The sequence below is a fragment of the Macaca mulatta genome, chromosome 5 (genome assembly GCF_049350105.2).
Source record: "Macaca mulatta isolate MMU2019108-1 chromosome 5, T2T-MMU8v2.0, whole genome shotgun sequence".
Lineage (NCBI taxonomy): Eukaryota > Metazoa > Chordata > Mammalia > Primates > Cercopithecidae > Macaca > Macaca mulatta.
The window spans coordinates 38,835,592-38,854,264 of record NC_133410.1 but is presented as its reverse complement, the minus strand read 5'-3'; the positions used below and the strand labels follow the sequence as shown (position 1 = coordinate 38,854,264).

The window sequence follows — 18,673 nt, the reverse complement described above, 5'->3', positions numbered from 1 at the left end:
TACCTACTTCCCCACACTTACATATTAAACATGATCCCCAAAGTCAGGGGACAAATAGTTTGTCTTTTATTTTTCTCATCCTAAGTGTCTTTCTTTTTCAAATATTTTGGCCGGGCGCGGTGGCTCAAGCCTGTAATCCCAGCACTTTGGGAGGCCGAGACGGGCGGATCACGAGGTCAGGAGATCAAGACCATCCTGGCTAACACGGTGAAACCCCGTCTCTACTAAAAAATACAAAAAACTAGCCGGGCGAGGTGGCGGACGCCTGTAGTCCCAGCTACACAGGAGGCTGAGGCAGGAGAATGGCGTAAACCCGGGAGATGGAGCTTGCAGTGAGCTGAGATTGTGCCACTGCACTCCAGCCCGGGCGACAGAGTGAGACTCCGTCTCAAAAAAAAAAAAAAATTTCCCCATAAAACCACTGGTGTCTTCCCTGTTTTCCCTCATTAGGTCCTGTCTCCTTCACTTTCGTTTTTTTGAGATGGAGTCTCGCTCTGTTGCCCCAGCTGGAGTGTAGTGGTGCTGTCTCGGCTCACTGAAACCTCCGCATCCCAGATTCAAGCAATTCTTCTGCCTCAGCTTCCTGAATAGCTGGGACTACAGGGACATGCCACCATGCCCTTCTAAGTTTTGTATTTTTAGAAGAGACGAGGTTTCACCATGTTGGCCAGGCTGGTCTCGAACTCCTGATCTCAAGTGATCCACCCACCTCGGCCTCCCAAAGTGCAGGGATTACAGGCGTGAGCCACCGCGCCTGGCCCTTCAACTTCTATTATAAAAAAGCTTGAAGAATTATTCTTATTACTGGTTTAGCTTAATTTTATTACTTTCTAAAAAGTTGGTAAACAATAACGTCTATTATTATACAGCAAACAATGAATATATAAAGTCTTGTGGCCGGGTGCAGTGGCTCATGCCTGTAATCCCAGCACTTTGGGAGGCCAAGGTGGGTGGATAACTTGAGGTCAGGAGTTTGAGTCCAGCCCGAACCACATAACAGGACCCCATCTCTAAACAACAACAAGAAAAATCCTTTAGGTCTGAGATAAAACATCAGTCTCATATACTCTTTGGAACAGAGGGGATTAATTTTAAGAATGATAACCAATACCTTAGAATATTACTATTAAAAACACAGTAATTTTTTTTTTTTTTTTTTTGAGACGGAGTCTCGCTGTGTCACCCAGGCTGGAGTGCAGTGGCACGATCTCAGCTCACTGCAAGCTCCGCCTCCCGGGTTCACGCCATTCTCCTGCCTCAGCCTCCCGAGCAGCTGGGACTACAGGCGCCCGCCACCTCGCCCGGCTAGTTTTTTGTATTTTTTAGTAGAGACGGGGTTTCACCATGTTAGCCAGGATGGTCTCGATCTCCTGACCTCGTGATCTGCCCGTCTCGGCCTCCCAAAGTGCTGGGATTACAGGCTTGAGCCACCACGCCCGGCCAAAACACAGTAATTCCTTTTTTTTTTGAGACGGAGTCTGGCTCTGTCGCCCAGGCTGGAGGGCAGTGGCCGGATCTCAGCTCACTGCAAGCTCCACCTCCCGGGTTTAAGCCGTTCTCCTGCCTCAGCCTCCCGAGTAGCTGGGACTACAGGCGCCCACCACCTCGCCCGGCTAGTTTTTTTGTATTTTTTAGTAGAGACGGGGTTTCACCGTGTTAGCCAGGATGGTCTCAATCTCCTGACCTCGTGATCCGCCCGTCTCGGCCTCCCAAAGTGCTGGGATTACAGGCTTGAGCCACCGCGCCCGGCCAAAACTCAGTAATTCTTAATGCTAAGTCCCAACTACAGTTCAGCAACTGAAATATTTTTAAAATTCCAAGGGGCAGGTGGGAGGAGGGAGAGGAGCAGAAAAGATAACTATTAGGTACTGGACTTAATAGCTGGGTGATGAGCCGGGTGCTGTGGCTCACGCTTGTAATCCCAGCACTTTGGGAGGCTGAGGCAGGTGGATCGCCTGAGCAGGAGTTCAAGACCAGCCTGGGGAAACCCTGTCTCTACTAAAAATACAAAAAAAATTAGCCGGGCATGGTGGCGTGCACCTGTAATCCCAGCCACTCGGGTGGCTGAGGGGCTGAAGTAGGAGAATCTCTTGAACCTGGGAGGCATAGGTTGCACTGAGCTGAGATTGCTCCACTGCACTCCAGCCTGGGTGACAGAGTGAGACTCCATATGAAAAAAAACCAAACCAAACCAACAGACAAAAAACCTGGGTGATTAAATAATATGTACAATAAACCCCTGTGTTTACCTATGTAACAAACCTTCACATGGACTCCCAAACTAAAAGTTAAAAAAAAAATCTGGCCGGGCACAGTGGCTCACACCTGTAATCCCAGCATTTTGGGAGACTGAGGTGGGTGGATTACAAGGTCAGGAGATCAGACCATCCTGGACAACATGGTGAAACCCTGTCTGTACTAAAAATACAAAAAATTAGCTGGGCATGGTGGCGCACGCCTGTAATCCCAACTACGCGGGAGGCTGAGGCAGGAGAATTGCTTGAACCTGGAAGGTGGAGGTTGCGGTGAGCGGAGATGGTGCCACTGCACTCCAGCCTGGTGATAGAGTGAGGCTCTGTCTCAAAAAAAAAAAAAAAAAAAAAAAAAACCAAACCAAAACAAAAAAATCCAAACATGATAAAATGAAGATGTATCTCATTGCCTATTTTTCACTTGCCTTCTTTAGCATTTATCCATCTGCAATATACATATACTATATATAATATATACTATATATATTATATGTATACTATATGTTATATATACTATATATTATATATACATAATAGATATTATAGATGATATATATGTGTGTATATAATATATGTGTGTGTGTGTGTGTGTGTATGTATGTATATTTTTTTGAGACAGAGTCTCAGTCTGTTGCCCAGGCTGGAGTGCAGTGGCACAATCTTGACTCACCACAACCTCTGCCTCCCGGTTCAAGTGATTCTCCTGCCTCAGCCTACTGAGTAGCTGGGATTACAGGAATGTGCCACCACACCTGGCTAATTTTGTTTTTTTAGTAGAGACAGGGTTTCTCCATGTTGGTAAGGCTGGTCTCGAACTCCTGACCTCACGTGATCCACCTACTTTGGTGTCCCAAGGTGCTGGGATTACAGGCGTGAGCCACCGTGCCCAGCCTGCAAAATATTTTTTACCCAGATGTAATCATAGTGTGCAAGTTGTATCATTTTCCCCCTTAACAGTATGTCCATAACGTTTCTCCATGTGCTGTAGGGTATTTGTAATTTCAAATTATTTAATGATTTTTTTTTTTTTAAGAGACAGGGTGTTGCTATGTTGCCCAGGTTGGAGTGCAGTGGCCATTCATTGGTGTGATCCTACTACTAATCAACACGGAGTAATTACTATTTCTATTTGACATATCCATGGAGTTCCTAGCCAGATAAATTAGTCAGGAAAGAGGGAAAGAAGAAAAGAAAAAGAAAGAAAGAAGGGAGGCAGGGAGGGAGTGAGGGAGAGGCAGGAAGGGAGGGAGAGGGACAGAGAGAGAGAAAGAGAAAGAAGGAAATAAAGAGAAAAAGAAGAAGAAAAAAGCATTCAAATTGGAAGGGAAGAAGTAAAGTTATCTCTGCAGATCACATGATCTTATATGTAAAAAACTCTAAAGATCCACCAAAAAAAATTTAGAACTAATAAATTCAGCCAAGTTGCAGGCTACAAAAGCAACACTCAAAAATCACCTGCATTTCTACATACTAACAATGAACACTCTAAAAAGGAAATTAAGAAAGCGACCAGGTGATGTGGCTCAATGCCTGTAATCCCAGCACTTTGGGAGGTCGACGTGGGCAGATCACTTGAGGCCAGGAGTTCAAGACCCTGGTATTCAAGACCCAGGAGTTCAAGCCCATAGTGAAACCCTGTCTCCACTAAAAATACAAAAATTAGCCAGGGTGGTGGCACGCACCTGTAGTCGCAGGTACTCAGGAGGCTGGGGCATGAGAATTGATTGAACCTGGGAGGTAGAGGTTGCAGTGAGCTGAGATTATGTCATAGCACTCCAGCCTGGGTGACAGAGCAAGACTCTGTCTCAAAAACAAAAAGCAAGCAATTCCATTTATAATATCATCAAAAAGAATAAAATAGGCTGGGTGTGATGGTTCATGCCTATAATCCCAGTACTTTGAGAGGCCAAGGCGGGAGGATCACTTGAGCCCAGGAGTTCGAGACCAGTCTAGGCAACATAGTGAGACCCTATCTCTATTTTCAAATACGAAAAAAAGAAAATTTTTTTCAAGATAAGGTCTGGCTCTATCGCCCAGGCTGGAATACAGTGGCGTGATCTTGAGTCACTGCAACCTCTACTGCCTGGGCTTAAGCCATTCCCTCCCATCTCAGCCTCCTGAGTAGCTGGGACTACAGGCACCACCACCACGTCTGGTTAATTTTTTTTTTTTTTTAAGAGACAAAGTTTCGCCACCAGGTCTGGTTAATTATTATTAATTTATTTATTTATCTATTTATTTATTTATTTATTTATTTATTTTTGTAGAGACAAGGTTTTGCCATGTTACCCAGGCTGGGTGCAGTAGTTTGCATTTCCCTTGAGGCCAGGAGTTGGAGAACAGCCTGGCCTGTGAACATAGTGACAATCCTGTCTATTAAAAGAGAAAAAAAGCGGGGTGGCGCATTCCTGTAGTCCCAGCTACTCAGGAGGCTGAGGTAGGAGGATTGCTTAAGCCCAGGAGTTCAAGGCTGCAATGTGCTATGGTCACATCTGTGAATAGCCACTGCACTTCAGCCTGGGTGACAGAGCAAGACCCCATCTCTAAAATAAGTAAATAAATATGTTTCCTTAATGTAGTAGCCAAAAAAGAAAATCATTTTAATTTGGAATTTTTGATTACTAGACTGTAATTACCTTTGATTACTAGAAGATTTTCAAACATTTGTATTTCCTTTGTGTGTGTGAACCATCTGTTCATACTATAAAGTATATAAATCCGTTCATACTATAAACCTATACATGTGTGGCAGGCATTAATTTTCCCCATTGATTTGTATGAATCCTTTATATATTATGGTATTTCTCCTTTATCTATCAGTATTTATTCCAAATTTTCCAATTGATGTTTCTTTTTTAATTCTGTGTCCATTCAACAAATATTTATCCAATGTTTACTACGCTCTTGGTTGTATGGTAGGAATTCTATGTTGTTCTTTACATATAGAATTACACACTTTTTAGTTCTTCCATCGTTTAGTTTTGAAAAACTGCACTTATGGGCCGGGCACAGTGGCTCACGCCTGTAATCCCATAACTCTGGGAGGCCAAGGTGGGCAGATCGCCTGAGATCAAGAGTTTGAGACCAGCCTGACCAACATGGTGAAACCCTGTCTCTACTAAAAATACAAAAATTAGCCAGGCGTGGTGGCGTGCACCTGTAATCCCAGCTACTAGGGAGGCTGAGGCAGGAAATCGCTTGAACCCAGGAGGTGGAGGTTGCAGTGAGCCGAGATTGCACTGCTGCACTCCAGCCTGGGCAACAGAGACTCAGAAAAAAAAAAAAAAAAAAAAAAGGAAAAACTGCACTTAAAGATCAGAACAAAAAAAGCACATGATATCCCATATCAGTGTCTGTGGGTAAGAGCCAGCCTCTTCTAGCTCTCATGAACTTGCAATCAAATGTTGGGCAGGGATGCAGTCATCTGAATGCTTGATTAGGGCTGAAGGATCAATCAAGTTAGTTCACTCACATGGCTGGCAAGTTGGTGCTGGCTGTTAGTGGAGGCTTTTTCTCCTCTCCACATAGGCCTGTTAATAGAGCTATTCGAGCAGAGTGGTGTGGAGACTGCCTTCCCCCAGAGCAAGCAATCAAAGAGAATGAGAGGGAAAACTGCAATCAGTGCCTTTGTGACCCAGCCTCAGAAGTCACACACATTCAGCTGTATTCTATTGGTAAAACACAGCAGTCCTGATTCAAAGGGCTGATGCAGACCACCAGAAGTGACAATCATTAGGGGTCATCTTAGAGGCTGACTACCAAGGATCCCAAAATCTTTTTTTTTTTTTTCCTGAGACAAGGTATTGCTATGTTGCCCAGGGTGGAGTGCAGTGGCTAATCAAAGCCTCTAACTCTAGGGTTCAAGCAGTTCTCATGTCTCTGCCTCCTGAGTAGTTGGGACTACAGGCATACAGCACCCCGCCAGGCTAATCCTAACATCTTGGTTTTCCTGTAATTTACTTTATAAAGCTAGTACTGGGTGTGCACAGTGACCCATGCCTGTAATCCCAACACTTTGGGAGGCTGAAACAGGAGGATCACTTGAGACCAGGAGTTCAAGACCAGCCTAAACAATACAGCAAGACCCTATCTCTATAACAAATTAAAAAAAAAAAAGCTCAGTGTGGTGGCATGTGTCTGTAGTCTTAGCTACTCAGGAGGCTAAGATGGGAGGATCACTCTGAGCCCAGGAGTTTGAGACTGTTGTGAGCTATGATCACACCACTGCATTCCAGCCTGGGCAACAGAGCAAGATGCCATCTCAAAAAAAAAAAAAAAAAAAAAAGCAAGTACTGAGAATGTTGCAACAACCAGTACAATTCTACTTTGTACCATACTGTTCTCTTAAACACAGCTGTGTTCTCAAACACATACGTGGACATGGGTGCACTCCAGCATAACAGATTTTGTTTGGAGTTCCACAAATTAAAGACCCTTTGGTACAGTGTCAGCTCATTAGGGCACCAGATTCCATCTCAAACTCTGAATTTGAGTAAGCAGAGTTCAAGATTGCAGATTAAGGACCCAAATCTTTATTCTTTATACCTACTTTGTAGTTAGTTAACTGGGAAACACTTCAAGTTTTACCAGAAACCTCTAATTTTCTAGAAACCTTTACCTGTGTTCAAGATCCACTTTAAGTAAAAATCTCTTGTAAATTATACTAATTTGGGGAAGGTGATTCAGCTTGTTGAGGGGTAATTAACCAAACAGCTGAGGTGGAAGTCTGGGTAGGTGAAAAAGTCATCAAATCTGAGTTAAGAAAGCTTGCAGCTTTCACCTCTCCGTCAAGACTGGCAAAGAGGCACATTTGTGAAATCTTTGTTTGGGACTCACTTTTACTTCGTCACTTGTCCCATTTTAATTAAAGTTTGCCAACTGAAGGACCTAAGAAAACAATATAGTTCTGCATTTTGCCAAATTGGTTAATTTCCAGGGTCCCCAAAATTTAGCGGGGAGACTCAGAGGCTAGAATGGGAGAGTAGGAAGCACCAACTTGCTCTAAAAAGAAAATTGGGTAGAAACAGCACCCTTATTCCAGCTCTACAACCAAACCAACGAAGACTTGGGCCGGCTGGCTGCCTAGCCACAGCATTCCCTCCTACTTCCCTACTATCTCCTGACTAGCAAGTCATCTTTGGTCACATATCTTTAATTATGCAGTTTGAGACAGTCTCACTATCACCCAGGCTGGAGTGCAGTGGCGCGCGCGATCTCGGCTCACTGCAACCTCCGCCTCCCGGGTTTAAGCGATTCTTCCACCTCAGCACCCCGAGTAGCTGGGACAACAAGCGGGCACCACCACGCCTGGTTAATTTTTGTGTTTTTAGTAGAGATGGGTTTTCACCATGTTAGCCAGGCTGGTCTCGGACTCCTGACCTCAAGTGATCCGCCCTCCTCGGCCTCCCGAAGTGCTGGGATTACAGGCATGAGCCACCAAGCCCGACTACATATTTCCTTTACTAATATTCCTGTTGAACTTAATTTTGGTCGTTTCCGGTGCAAACATGTTAGGGTAAAGGAAACCAATAACTGCCACATTTGATGTATTTTTGTAATCCCCATCTCCAATTTCCATCCGCGCCTGAGTAACCAAAAGCACTCTACAGGGGTAGACTGCCTCAACAAACATCAATCTGTAACCACGTCTACATCTACCACGGTATTCTAAAGACTCCGTCGAGGAAAACCTTTAGCTCGGGCAAAGGGAGACACATTAGAAAACACTGTCCGCCGCCGACGAAACAGGCTACGCGGAAGAGTTCAACACACAACCGGCCTCGCCCCGATTGCTTCACAGTCCTCAGCCACACCCCTCCCAACCGGAACTACATCCCCCGCGCTCCGCGCCCCCACGCACAGCGTGTCGTAGGCGTCTGAAGCCGCAGGCTCCCGCCGGGCTTCCCGAGACGCACAAGGCAGGCGCTGGGCGTGCGCATGCTCGGCAGGCGGGGCCGCTGGAGTCTCCAGGCGCTGCCATCTGTTGCACTGCCGCCCGCGGGAGCCATCAGATCCGGGTCTTGTGGCTAAGAGTGACGTGGTCACTCGAATCAAAACAGAGGAGGGGGAGGAAGCCGGCAGCCAGGAGCGGCAGCGGCAGCAGCGTCCGGAGCAGCCGCAGCCTTCTGGAAGCTCCAGGCGGTCTTTCTGCCGAGCCTCGGTCCCGGCCCCCATCCTCCCCGCCCCATCGGTTGTTGTCTGGGCGGGTGAGTGTCTCCCCCTCTCCCACCAGCGTTTGCTGGCTCACCCTTCCCTCGCCCCAGTTTTTCCTGGGGGCTCCCCAGGCTCTCGGGGACTGCGGCGGCTGCGGCAGAACAGGGCTGTTTCTCGGGCTTAGCGATTCCCCGGCCGGGCTGGCGATTCTGCACTGGGAGAAGCTCCGCTGCTGCCGAGCCCGCGCCCCCCGCAGAGTCTGCAATTGGGCTTTCTCTGCAGGATGTCAGAGTCGGTGCTTGGCAGGAAAGGGCAAGGTAGCCACGGATGGTTTTATTTTTAGGATCAGATTGTCGACACGGGTGGAGACGTATAATGGAGTAAAAAGAGAGTCGTAGCTGGAAGGAAAAACTCACAAATCCCGAAATCCACACTATCTTGTTTACCGTCTCCCTCAGCCCTTTCTGGGTACGGTGAAGTCACTAGGATGCATCCTTTGTTGTGATAAGTGAGACAAGAAAGCTGCCACCCTGAAAGCGAGAGCTTTTTAGCTCCTATTGTGTCGCGAATTTAAAGGATCCCCTTTTTCTGTTTGTTCAGTAGGTGGAACCAAGGCTGACAGTGAAGAGGTAGCAGCACCTTTTATTGGAACTAATAGTGTGTGATAAACTGGTTACCAGCTGTACCCGAAGTCCCGTGTTGCTGTTTAAAGGCAGACTTCACCAAAGTGGCTGTTTATATGTGCCAGGATTTTAGCAGAGACGGTTTGTTAGCTGTAGAGAGTCGGTAGGATGTTTTCAGTTACCCCAGTTGGCAAAACCGAGGCTGTGGCCTTATTAGAATGTCTTACTTTTGCATCGAGAGAGTTGGTTGAGCTTCACACACGTAATAGCTACATTTGCAGAAGAGTCCTTCCAGTTCTTGTGTGTTATTGTCAGAAACAGTTAGCAGCTGTACACATAACTTGGAAAGCGTAAGACCTTCCAGGTGTTGGAGTCTTGCGACGCTTAGGAGGCATTCTCGCCGCCCGGCGCTGTGGAGGTTGCAGGAGGCTTTGCATTCCCTTCCATTTAGGGTGGCTGGCCGCGCAGATTCCTTTAGTGTAGCCTGCTCCGAACTTGCCGCTCTCCGCGGCCCTCCACAGCACTGCGACCAGAAAACCAAACCTTTTTGTCCTAACTTTTTTTTCCTCTTTTTTCCAACATGGATTTTAAAAAGAACACCGCTTCACCCCCGCCCCCGAGAACTCATTAATTGAGGTGTTTGTGTGGTTAACAGCAAGAAAGAACAACAGTACGTGATAGTTAATTGCTCCTTATCAAACCAGTAAGAGTTACGAGTTTAGATTATTTCCTTGAAGGGTATGTCCTTGTGGTATAACATGAACCTCTTAACCAGTCTTTTCTTCAGTGTTTGCCATTGAGATCTTTTTTTCTTACTACTGCAGTTGGAATCCTTCTGATTTAGAAGAAGGAAAAATTTCTTGAAGTTCTTTTTCAGCTTTTTACCTTTTATGCTAGCCTATAACTAATATTTTTGGTTATACGAAATACTTTGTGTAATAGAGAAAATGTTGATAAAAGCAGATGGGAAAAAAAATCAATAATCTTGCCACCCAAAGATCACCAAAATGTTAGTTTATACCCTTCTAAACTACTTTTTTGCATTTATATATTTTATACAAATGTGGTATCATACCACATATGCTTTTCAGTACGTAACCTGCTTTTTCACATTCTAATACTTCTTTTTTGAGTAATAATTTAAAGTTTTCAGACATGGACTTCGGACCTTAAATTTTAGGGAGTATTCACTGTACAGTAGTGCCCGCTTATCCGTGGTTTCACTTTTAGGGGTTTCCCGAGTTTCAGTTTCTGTGGTCAACCACAGTTCGAAAATACAATAATATTTTCAGAGACCACATTCACATTACTTTTATTATAGTATATTGTTATAACTGTTCTATTTTATTATTAACTGTTGTCAATCTCTTACTGTGCCTAATTTATAAATTTTATCATAGATGTGTATAGGAAAAAAACAGTCCATATATAGGGTTCACTATATGGGCTTTAGGCATCCACGAGGGGGTTGTTTTATAATTTTTTAATTTTAAAATTTAATAGAGACGAGATCTCACTGTGTTGTCCAGGCTGGTCTCAAACTCCTGATCTCAAGTGATCTTCCGGCCTCAGCCTCCCAAAATGCCAGGATTACAGGCATGCTGAGCCACCAGGTCCAGCCCACTGGGGTTTCTCTGAGTGTATCCCTTGTGGATAATGGAGGACTTCTATGTTTGGCAAACCATAATTATTAAAAGCATGGTTTTAAAAGGTTTCCTGACAAATCTCTATGATAATGCACGATTTAAGAAATTAATATGCATTGTGTGGCAAAGTAAGGCCTCACTTGTTTGGCTCTTGGGAAAGAAAGCACAGCCTGAGGATAATATGAAAGTTTAAGTAGTTTTTGCTAACTCAGTGGTTTGATTTGGGTAAAGATTTAGTTCTATTCCGTAGTTATACCCTGTTCCAAATGCTGATCAGATGTTCAGGATCCAGGCAGTAAGGTCCTGGAAGATTTTAACTTTACACATCACACTTTTTTTGTGGGGGGGGGGGAGATGGAGTCTTGCTCTATTGTACAGGCTGGAGTGCAGTGGTGGATCTCAGCTCACTGCAACCTCTGCCTCCCGGGTTCAAGCAATTCTCCAACCTCAGCCTCCTGAGTAGCTGGGACTACAGGTGCACACCATCACGCCCGACTAATTTTTGTATTTTTAGTAGAGACGGGGTTTTACCATGTTGGCCAGGCTGGTGTCAAATTCCTGACCTCAAATGATCTGCCCACCTTGGCCTCCCACAGTGTTGGGATTACAGGTGTGAGCCACTTCGCCTGGCCCACATCACACTTAATATACATTGAGTTACCAGTTGGCACCAAAAGAGCCTGCTATGGAAGGAAATGTCCTCTTCATCTCAACTTCAAAGGATAAGTACATGCCATGAACTATCCTAAATCTGCTAATAACTTATTTTGAGTTTGAGCCTCATAAACTTACCTGAAATCTGTAAATCTCTATTTTCATTTTGCAGTGCTTGGATGAGCAGTCCTAGATGTTTACTACTCATTATACAACCTAGTTTCTTTTTCTTTGATTTGGCTTATAGTGTTCAATATGTATTCTAGATTTGTCCACTTCTTCCCATCCCTACTGCCATCAGCTTTGCCGGGTTATCTTCGTCTCTTACCTGATCTATTGCGGGAACTCCTGGTCTCCCTGCTTCCACTTTGGCTTTTTATTGTGCATTTCCCTTACTAGCCTAAGAGATCCTTTAAAATGTAAATTACCTTGACACCCCCTTGTTGAAAGTTTTCCATCCATATTCAAAATAAAATCTAAACTCTACCAAAGCTTGCCAGGCGCTACAAGTTTCGGCACTGCCTTCCTCTCTTACCTTACCTTGTTTCCTTCTACTTAGTTCAGTACCCTGGAGCCTGGCCACGTGAGTTTCTTCCTGTGTATCAATCCCACTTGCATTTTTGTCCCTGGAAGTTGCCAAGCTGGTTCTTGCTGCAGGGCGTCTGCATTTGCTGCACCCTGGGGCTTCAGTACTCTTCTCCCAGATCTTGCTGTGGTTGATACCATTGTGTTATCAGGTGTTAGGTCGGATGTTGCCTCTTCAAGGAGACTGACCAATCTCTCCCTTGTATTTTATTTTCTTCACAGCATTTATCAATATATGGAATTTTAAAAAAATGTTCTGTCTCCTACCCTGGAAATTAAGCTCTGTGAATATGAGACCTTGTCTGTCCTTTTCACTGCACAGTAGGTACTCAGTGAATGTTGGTTGAATAAATGAACTTAGTGAAATGTCTGTATTCCTCTTGAACATACTGTCTATCGTAGGCCGTTTTTTTGTTTTTTTGTTTTGTTTTTTTCCCCATGAAAAAACCCTAATTTTCAGCCTCTTTTTATAGGGCAGTGCCTTATTCTCTTTGGTGTTTGGGTCAGAGTACACTTATATTCTACTTTAGACCTGTGGAATTAATTTCTGGGAGAAATGGGTCTTTAAAATCTGTATTTTCAATAAATCAGGTGATTTTAATGCATATCAAACTTTGAGAATCTCTCAATGTTTTAGTGGCTTTTCTTTGGAAGATTGATTCTTTATAGTAGTAATGATAGCTACCATTTTTTTGGAACTCTGCGCTATATGTCAAACGTTATGCTAAAAATTACTATTACATGTTTTCATATAACTGCAAAGCAACTCAGATATGTAGGTATCATACAAATGAAGACAATGAGACACAGTAAATGGCGGAAACTTGAATTTGAAACCCAAGTCTTTTTAATCACTGTACCCTACTGCTTCAGAACTACAGAGTTTAGAATTGTGTTCAGTACATTAAGAGAGGCCGTGTTTTTGTTCAGGACATGGTAGTGTTTTCTGTTCCTTTTCCAGTCCTGTCCTTAATGAAGTCCATTGTTTTGTTGGTCTTTTTGCCTGAAGTTGCACAAACAGGAGATGACCTTAAAACACATTCTGTGGCATGGTGCGGTGGCTCATGCCTGTAATCCCAGCACTTTGGGAGGCCGAGGCGGGTGGATCACGAGGTCAAGAGATTGAGATCATCCTGGCCAACATGGTGAAACCCCTTCTCTACTAAAAATACAAAAATTAGCTGGGCGTGGTCATGTATGCCTGTAATCCCAGCTACTCGGGAGGCTGAGGCAGGAGAATCACTTGAACTCACAAGGCGAAGGTTGCAGTGAGCCATTGCACCACTGCACTCCAGCCTTGTGACAGAGCAAGACTCCGTCTCAAAAAAATAAAGAAACAAAAAACATTCTGCAAAGACTCCTAGGTCTTGCATTGTTGTATTGAGTGCTGAGAGCCCACCAGGCTTCAAGTAATTTTGGAGCATTTTCTTCTTACTTGTGTATTACCTGCTCATTCCCCACACACAAAACCTATTACTTTGTGTTGATCAAATCATCAGAGTTCTTCCTACATTTGCTCCTTTGATTTGTGTTTTACTATTGAATTGAGTGGCGCGACCATGGCTCACTGTAGCCTCAACCTTCTGGGCTTATGCGATTCTCCCGCCTCAGCTTCCTGAGTAGGTAGGACCACAGGCGCATACTACCACACTAATTTTTGTTTGTTTGTTTTTTGTGGAGACAGGCTCAGGTTGGTATGGAATTCCTAGGCTCAAATGATCCTTCTGCCTTGACTTCCCAAAGTGCTGGGATTACAGGCGTGAACCACTGCATCCAAAGATATTTTAAATAAACAGATTTACTTGAAGTTTTCCTTTAATATTGGGCATGAATGTAGTTTCCAGTTTTCCACAATTATAAATAATATTATGGTGAACCATGGCTTTAAATAATTAACCTAAAAACTGAATAATTACAGCAGCCAGTCTAATTACAAATAGAAGGTATATTAAAGACTTCATAATTTTTTTTTTTTTTTGAGACACAGTCTTACTTTGTTGCCCAGGCTGGAGTGCAGTGGAGTGATCTCAGCTCACTGCAACCTCTGCCTTCCAGATTCAAGCAATTCTCCTGCCTCAGCCTCCTGAGTAGCTGGGATTATAGCCATGCGCCACGATGCCTGGCTAATTTTTGTATATTTAGTAGAGACAGAGTTTCACCATGTTGGCCAGGCTGCTCTTGAACTTAGGTGATCCACCCGCCTTAGCCTCCCAAAGTGCTGGGATTACAGGTGTGAGCCACTGCTCCCGGCTGAGACTTCTTAAATGATTTTAATCATAATTCAACAAGTATATACAGCATATATATATACTTGCATATGCTTAGAAAATGTTACATGAAGTTTTTAAACATTTTTATTTATTTGTTTGTTTTTGGTATTTTTTGAATTCTAAAATCTTCCTGAGACATAAAGATTTGTCTTTTTTTCTTTTCTTTCTTTTTTTTTTTTTTTTTTTGTGAGACGGGAGTCTCACTCTATCACTCAGGTTGAAGTGCAGTGGGGCGATCTCGGCTCATTGCAACCTCTACCTCCCAGGTTCAAGCTACCCTCCCACCTCAGCCTCACTAGTAGCTGGGACCACGCTTGGCTAATTTTTGTATTTTTTGTAGAGTTGGGGTTTTGCCATGTTGCCCAGGGTGTTCTCAAACTCCTGAGCTCATGCAGTCCACCTGGCTCGGCCTCCCAAAGTGCTGGGTTACAGGCATGAACCATCATGCCGGTCAGACATGAAGGTTTTTTTTTTTTTTTTTTGAGACGGAGTCTCGCTCTTTCGCCAGGCTGGAGTACAGTGGCCCGATCTCAGCTCATTGTGACCTCCGCCTCCCGCATTCAAGTGATTCTCCTGCCTCAGCCTCCCAAGTAGCTGGGATTACAGGCACGTGCCACTACGCCCAGTTAATTTTTGTATTTTTAGTAGAGACAGGGTTTCGCCATGTTGACCAGGATGGTCTTGATCTCTTGACCATGTGATCTGCCCACCTCGGCCTCCCAAAGTGCTGGGATTATAAGCATGAGCCACTGCGCCCGGCCGACATGAAGGTTTTTAATAGAAGCTGTCTCTGAGGAGAGGAAAGTACCTCCTTTTTTCCATTTTTTTTTTAACTTTTGGTATTTAAATTTTAAATTATAAATGTATATTTTATTTTTTAAAAATTAACTCTCTGGGAAAGTATATTTTTCTAAACCAATTTTTAGGTGTATAGTAGGACTTATATATGTTTTTGATAACATTTAAGACTTCTGTTCTTTTGTTTTGGAGAAAGTTACCTTCTTATTGCTTATTTTCATATTGAATTTTCATTTCCTTTTTTTTTTTTTAAATTTAGGCCAAAGCACAGATGTGTCTCAGCTTTGTAAAAATACAGAATGGCAGAATAAAGCTGGTTTATGCTTGACTGCACTCATTGACAAGTATTACAAGTGCAGAGCTTTCAAAATTTAATAGTGAATAAAGGTGTTTCAAATCGAATTACGGATGCAGTAAGCATCTTCCTGGTATATGCACCAGACTTAGAGGTCAATGTTCTGGCTGCTATCATGTTTTATCTTGCAACATAGTTTTTTTCTTTGTTTGCTTGCTTGTTTGTTTTGACATGGAGTCTCCCTCCGTGGCCCAGGCTGGAGTGCAGTGGCAGGATCTCGGCTCCCTGCAAGCTCCGCCTCCCAGGTTCATGCCATTCTCTTGCCTCAGCTTCCTGAGTAGCTGAGACTACAGGCACCCGCAACCATGCCCAGCTAATTTTTTTGTATTTTTAGTAGAGATGGGGTTTCACCGTGTTAGCCAGGATGGTCTCGATCTCCTGACCTTGTGATCCGCCCGCCTTTTCCTCCCAAAGTGCTGGGATTACAGGTGTGAGCCACTACGCCCGACTACAATATAGTTTTTATAAACAAGTTTACTCTTTTTTTTTGTTTGTTTGAGATGGAGTCTCACTCTGTCACCCAGGCTGGCGTGCAGCAGCACGATCTCAGCTCACTGCAACCTCCACTTCCCAGGTTCAAGCGATTCTTGTGCCTCAGCTTCCCGAGTAGTTGGATTATAGGCACCTGCCATCATGCCCAGCTAATTTTTGTGTTTTTAGTAGAGACGGGGCTTCACTCTGTTGGCCAGGCTGGTGTCAAACTCCTGACCTCAAGTGATCTGCCCACCTCAGCCTCCCAAAGTCCTGGGATTACAGCTACCATGCCCTGGCAAAAACAAGTTTGCTTTTTATACAATACATATTTTGCTGCTTTGTTACTCTTAGGAAAGGTAATGTAGAAGAAACTGACTTGCTTGAAATTTTGAACAGACTTTTAAAATCTGTTTATTCATTTTATTTGTTAACAATTGCTTTTCTTTCTCTCTCTCTCTCTCTCTCTGTCTCTCTCTCTCTCTCTCTCTCTCTTTCTTTCTGTCTCTCTCTGTCTTTTTTTTTTTTGACAGGGTTTCGCTCTTGTTGCCCATGCTGGAGTGCAATGGCACAGGGCATAGTCTTGGCTCACTGCAACCTCCACCTCCTGGGTTTAAGTGATTCTCCTGCCTCAGCCTCCCAAGTAGCTGGGACTGCAGGCACTCGCCACTATGCCCAGCTAATTTTTGTATTTTTAGTAGAGAGAGTGTTTCACCATGTTGGCCAGGCTGGTCTTGAACTCCTGGCCTCAGGTGATTCGCCTGCCTTGGCCTCCCAAAGTGTTGGGATTACAGGCGTGAGCCACCATGCCTGGCCCAATAATTGCTTTCTTTATCATGGTAGTTCTAAGCATTTTTCCCAATATGACTAATGATGTTTATGCACGTCTTTGTGCACATGTCATCTCAGCTATGATATGGAAGAAGGAGGCTGTGCGTTACATAGTTTGGAGAGCAGTAGCCATACTCTGCTTCTTTCATTTTTATTTTAGTTAGAAATGGGGTCTCTGTCACACAGGCTGGAGTGCAATGGTGTGATCATAGCTCACGGTAGTCTTGAACTCCTAGGCTCAAGTGATCCTTCTCAGCCTTCTGAGTAGCTGGGACTACTACATAACAAGGCACATGCCAGCATGCCTGGCTAATTTTTAAAGTTTTTCATAGAGACGGTCTCACCACCTTGGCAGGCTAGTCTCAAACTCCTAGGCTCAAGCCATTCTACCTCAGCCCCTCAGAGTATTGGTTTTACAGGTGTGAGTCACTGCCCTCAGCACTCTGCTTCTTTCTGCTCAGAGAAATCATATAGACAAGCATGTGAATGAAATATTAAGGAAAAGTCTTGATTCTGTTGTAATTTATTTAGATAACATGCATCATTAACAAACTAGTACCATTGCTTGTAATATACCTCTCAAGTTTAGAACACACTAGTATTTTGTAATCCAGCTGTTAAAAACTGCTTTCTGGCCAGGCATGGTGGCTCGTGCCTACAATCCCAGCAATATAGAAAGCTGAGGTGGGGAGATCACTTGAGCCCAGGAGTTCAAGACCTATCTGGGCAACACATCGAGACCCTGTCTCTACAAAAAAGTAAAAAAATTGTGTGAGTGTGATGGCACGCACCTGTGGTCTCAGCTACTCCGGAGCCTGAGGTGGGAGGATTGCTTGAGCTGGGGAGGTTGAGGCTGCAGGGAGCTGTGATCACACCACTGCACTCCAGCCTAGGCAACAGAGACCCTATCTCAAAACAAAAACCTACTGCTTTCTTAACATTTATAAGTGGGGCCATTGTGGTGGCACACGCCTGTAGTCCTAGCTACTTGGGGGACTGAGGTGGGAAGATGCCTTGAGCTTAGGAGGTCAAGGATGCAATGAGCCATGATTACGCCACTGCACTATAGCCTGGGCAATAGAGACCCTGTCTCAAAAAAAAAAAAAACAAAAAACAAAAAAATCATTTATAAGTAACTTGTATCCACTATTATATGGGATCAACATAATATGGATTTTTTTTTTTTAAAGAGACAGAGTCTTGCTCTGTCACCCAGGCTGGAGTGCAGTGGCGTGATCTTGGCTTGCTGCGACCTCTGCTTACTGGGTTCAAGCAATTCTTCTGCCTCAGCCTCCCAAGTAACTGGGATTACAGATGTGCACCACCACGCCCAGCTAATTTTTGTATTTTTAGTAGAGATAGGTTTCCACCATGTTGCCCAGGCTGGTCTCGAACTCCTGACTTCAGGTGATCCACCCAGCTTGGCCTCCTAAAGTGCTTGGATTACAAGGCCTGGCCTGAAATTTTTCTGTTTCTGATTTATGAAAAAATTTTCCTAGCTGGGCACAGTGGCTCACGCCTGTAATCCCAGCACTTTGAGAGGTTGAGGCAGGTGGATCATCTGAGGTAAGGAATTCAAGACCCGCCTGCCCAACATGGCAAAACTCTGTCTCTACTAAACATACAAAAACTAGCTGGGTGTGATGATAGGCACCTGTAATCCCAGATACTTGGGAGAATCACTTGGACCCAGGAGGTGGAGGTTGCAGTGAGCTGAGAATGTGCTGCTGCACTCCAGCCTGGGCGACAGAGGGAGACTCCTGCTCTAAGAAAGAAAGAAAAACATTTTCCTGAGTATTTGTTTGTTTGTTTGTTTGTTTTTTGAGATGGAGTCTCACCCTGTCACCCAGGCTGAAGTGCAGTAGTGCGATCTCGGCTCTCTTCAACCTCCGCCTCCCGGGTTCAAGCGATTCTCCTGCCTCAGCCTCCCGAATTGCTGGTACTACCGGCGTGCGCCACTATGCCCCGCTAATTTTTTTTTTGTATTTTTAGTAGAGACGGGGTTTCACCATGTTGGCCAGGCTGGTCTTGATTT

At 44.3% G+C, this 18,673-nt stretch overlaps 1 protein-coding gene across 2 annotated transcripts in view; it reads left to right on the top strand.

Moving 5' to 3' along the window:
- The first annotated feature begins 8,331 nt into the window (after nucleotides 1-8,331).
- SMIM14 (small integral membrane protein 14) overlaps nucleotides 8,332-18,673 on the top strand; it is an 80,355-nt gene continuing 70,013 nt past the window's right edge. Inside the window, exon 1 of one of the 2 annotated variants that reach the window (XM_015138214.3) lies at nucleotides 8,332-8,458. Coding sequence is in view for 1 of the 2 variants with exons in the window: in XM_015138213.3 (XP_014993699.1) it covers nucleotides 8,689-8,722 (34 nt within the window). In the remaining variant the exon portion in view is untranslated. Of the gene's footprint in view, nucleotides 8,723-18,673 lie in introns of both variants that reach the window. The other variant, XM_015138213.3, reaches the window with a different exon arrangement.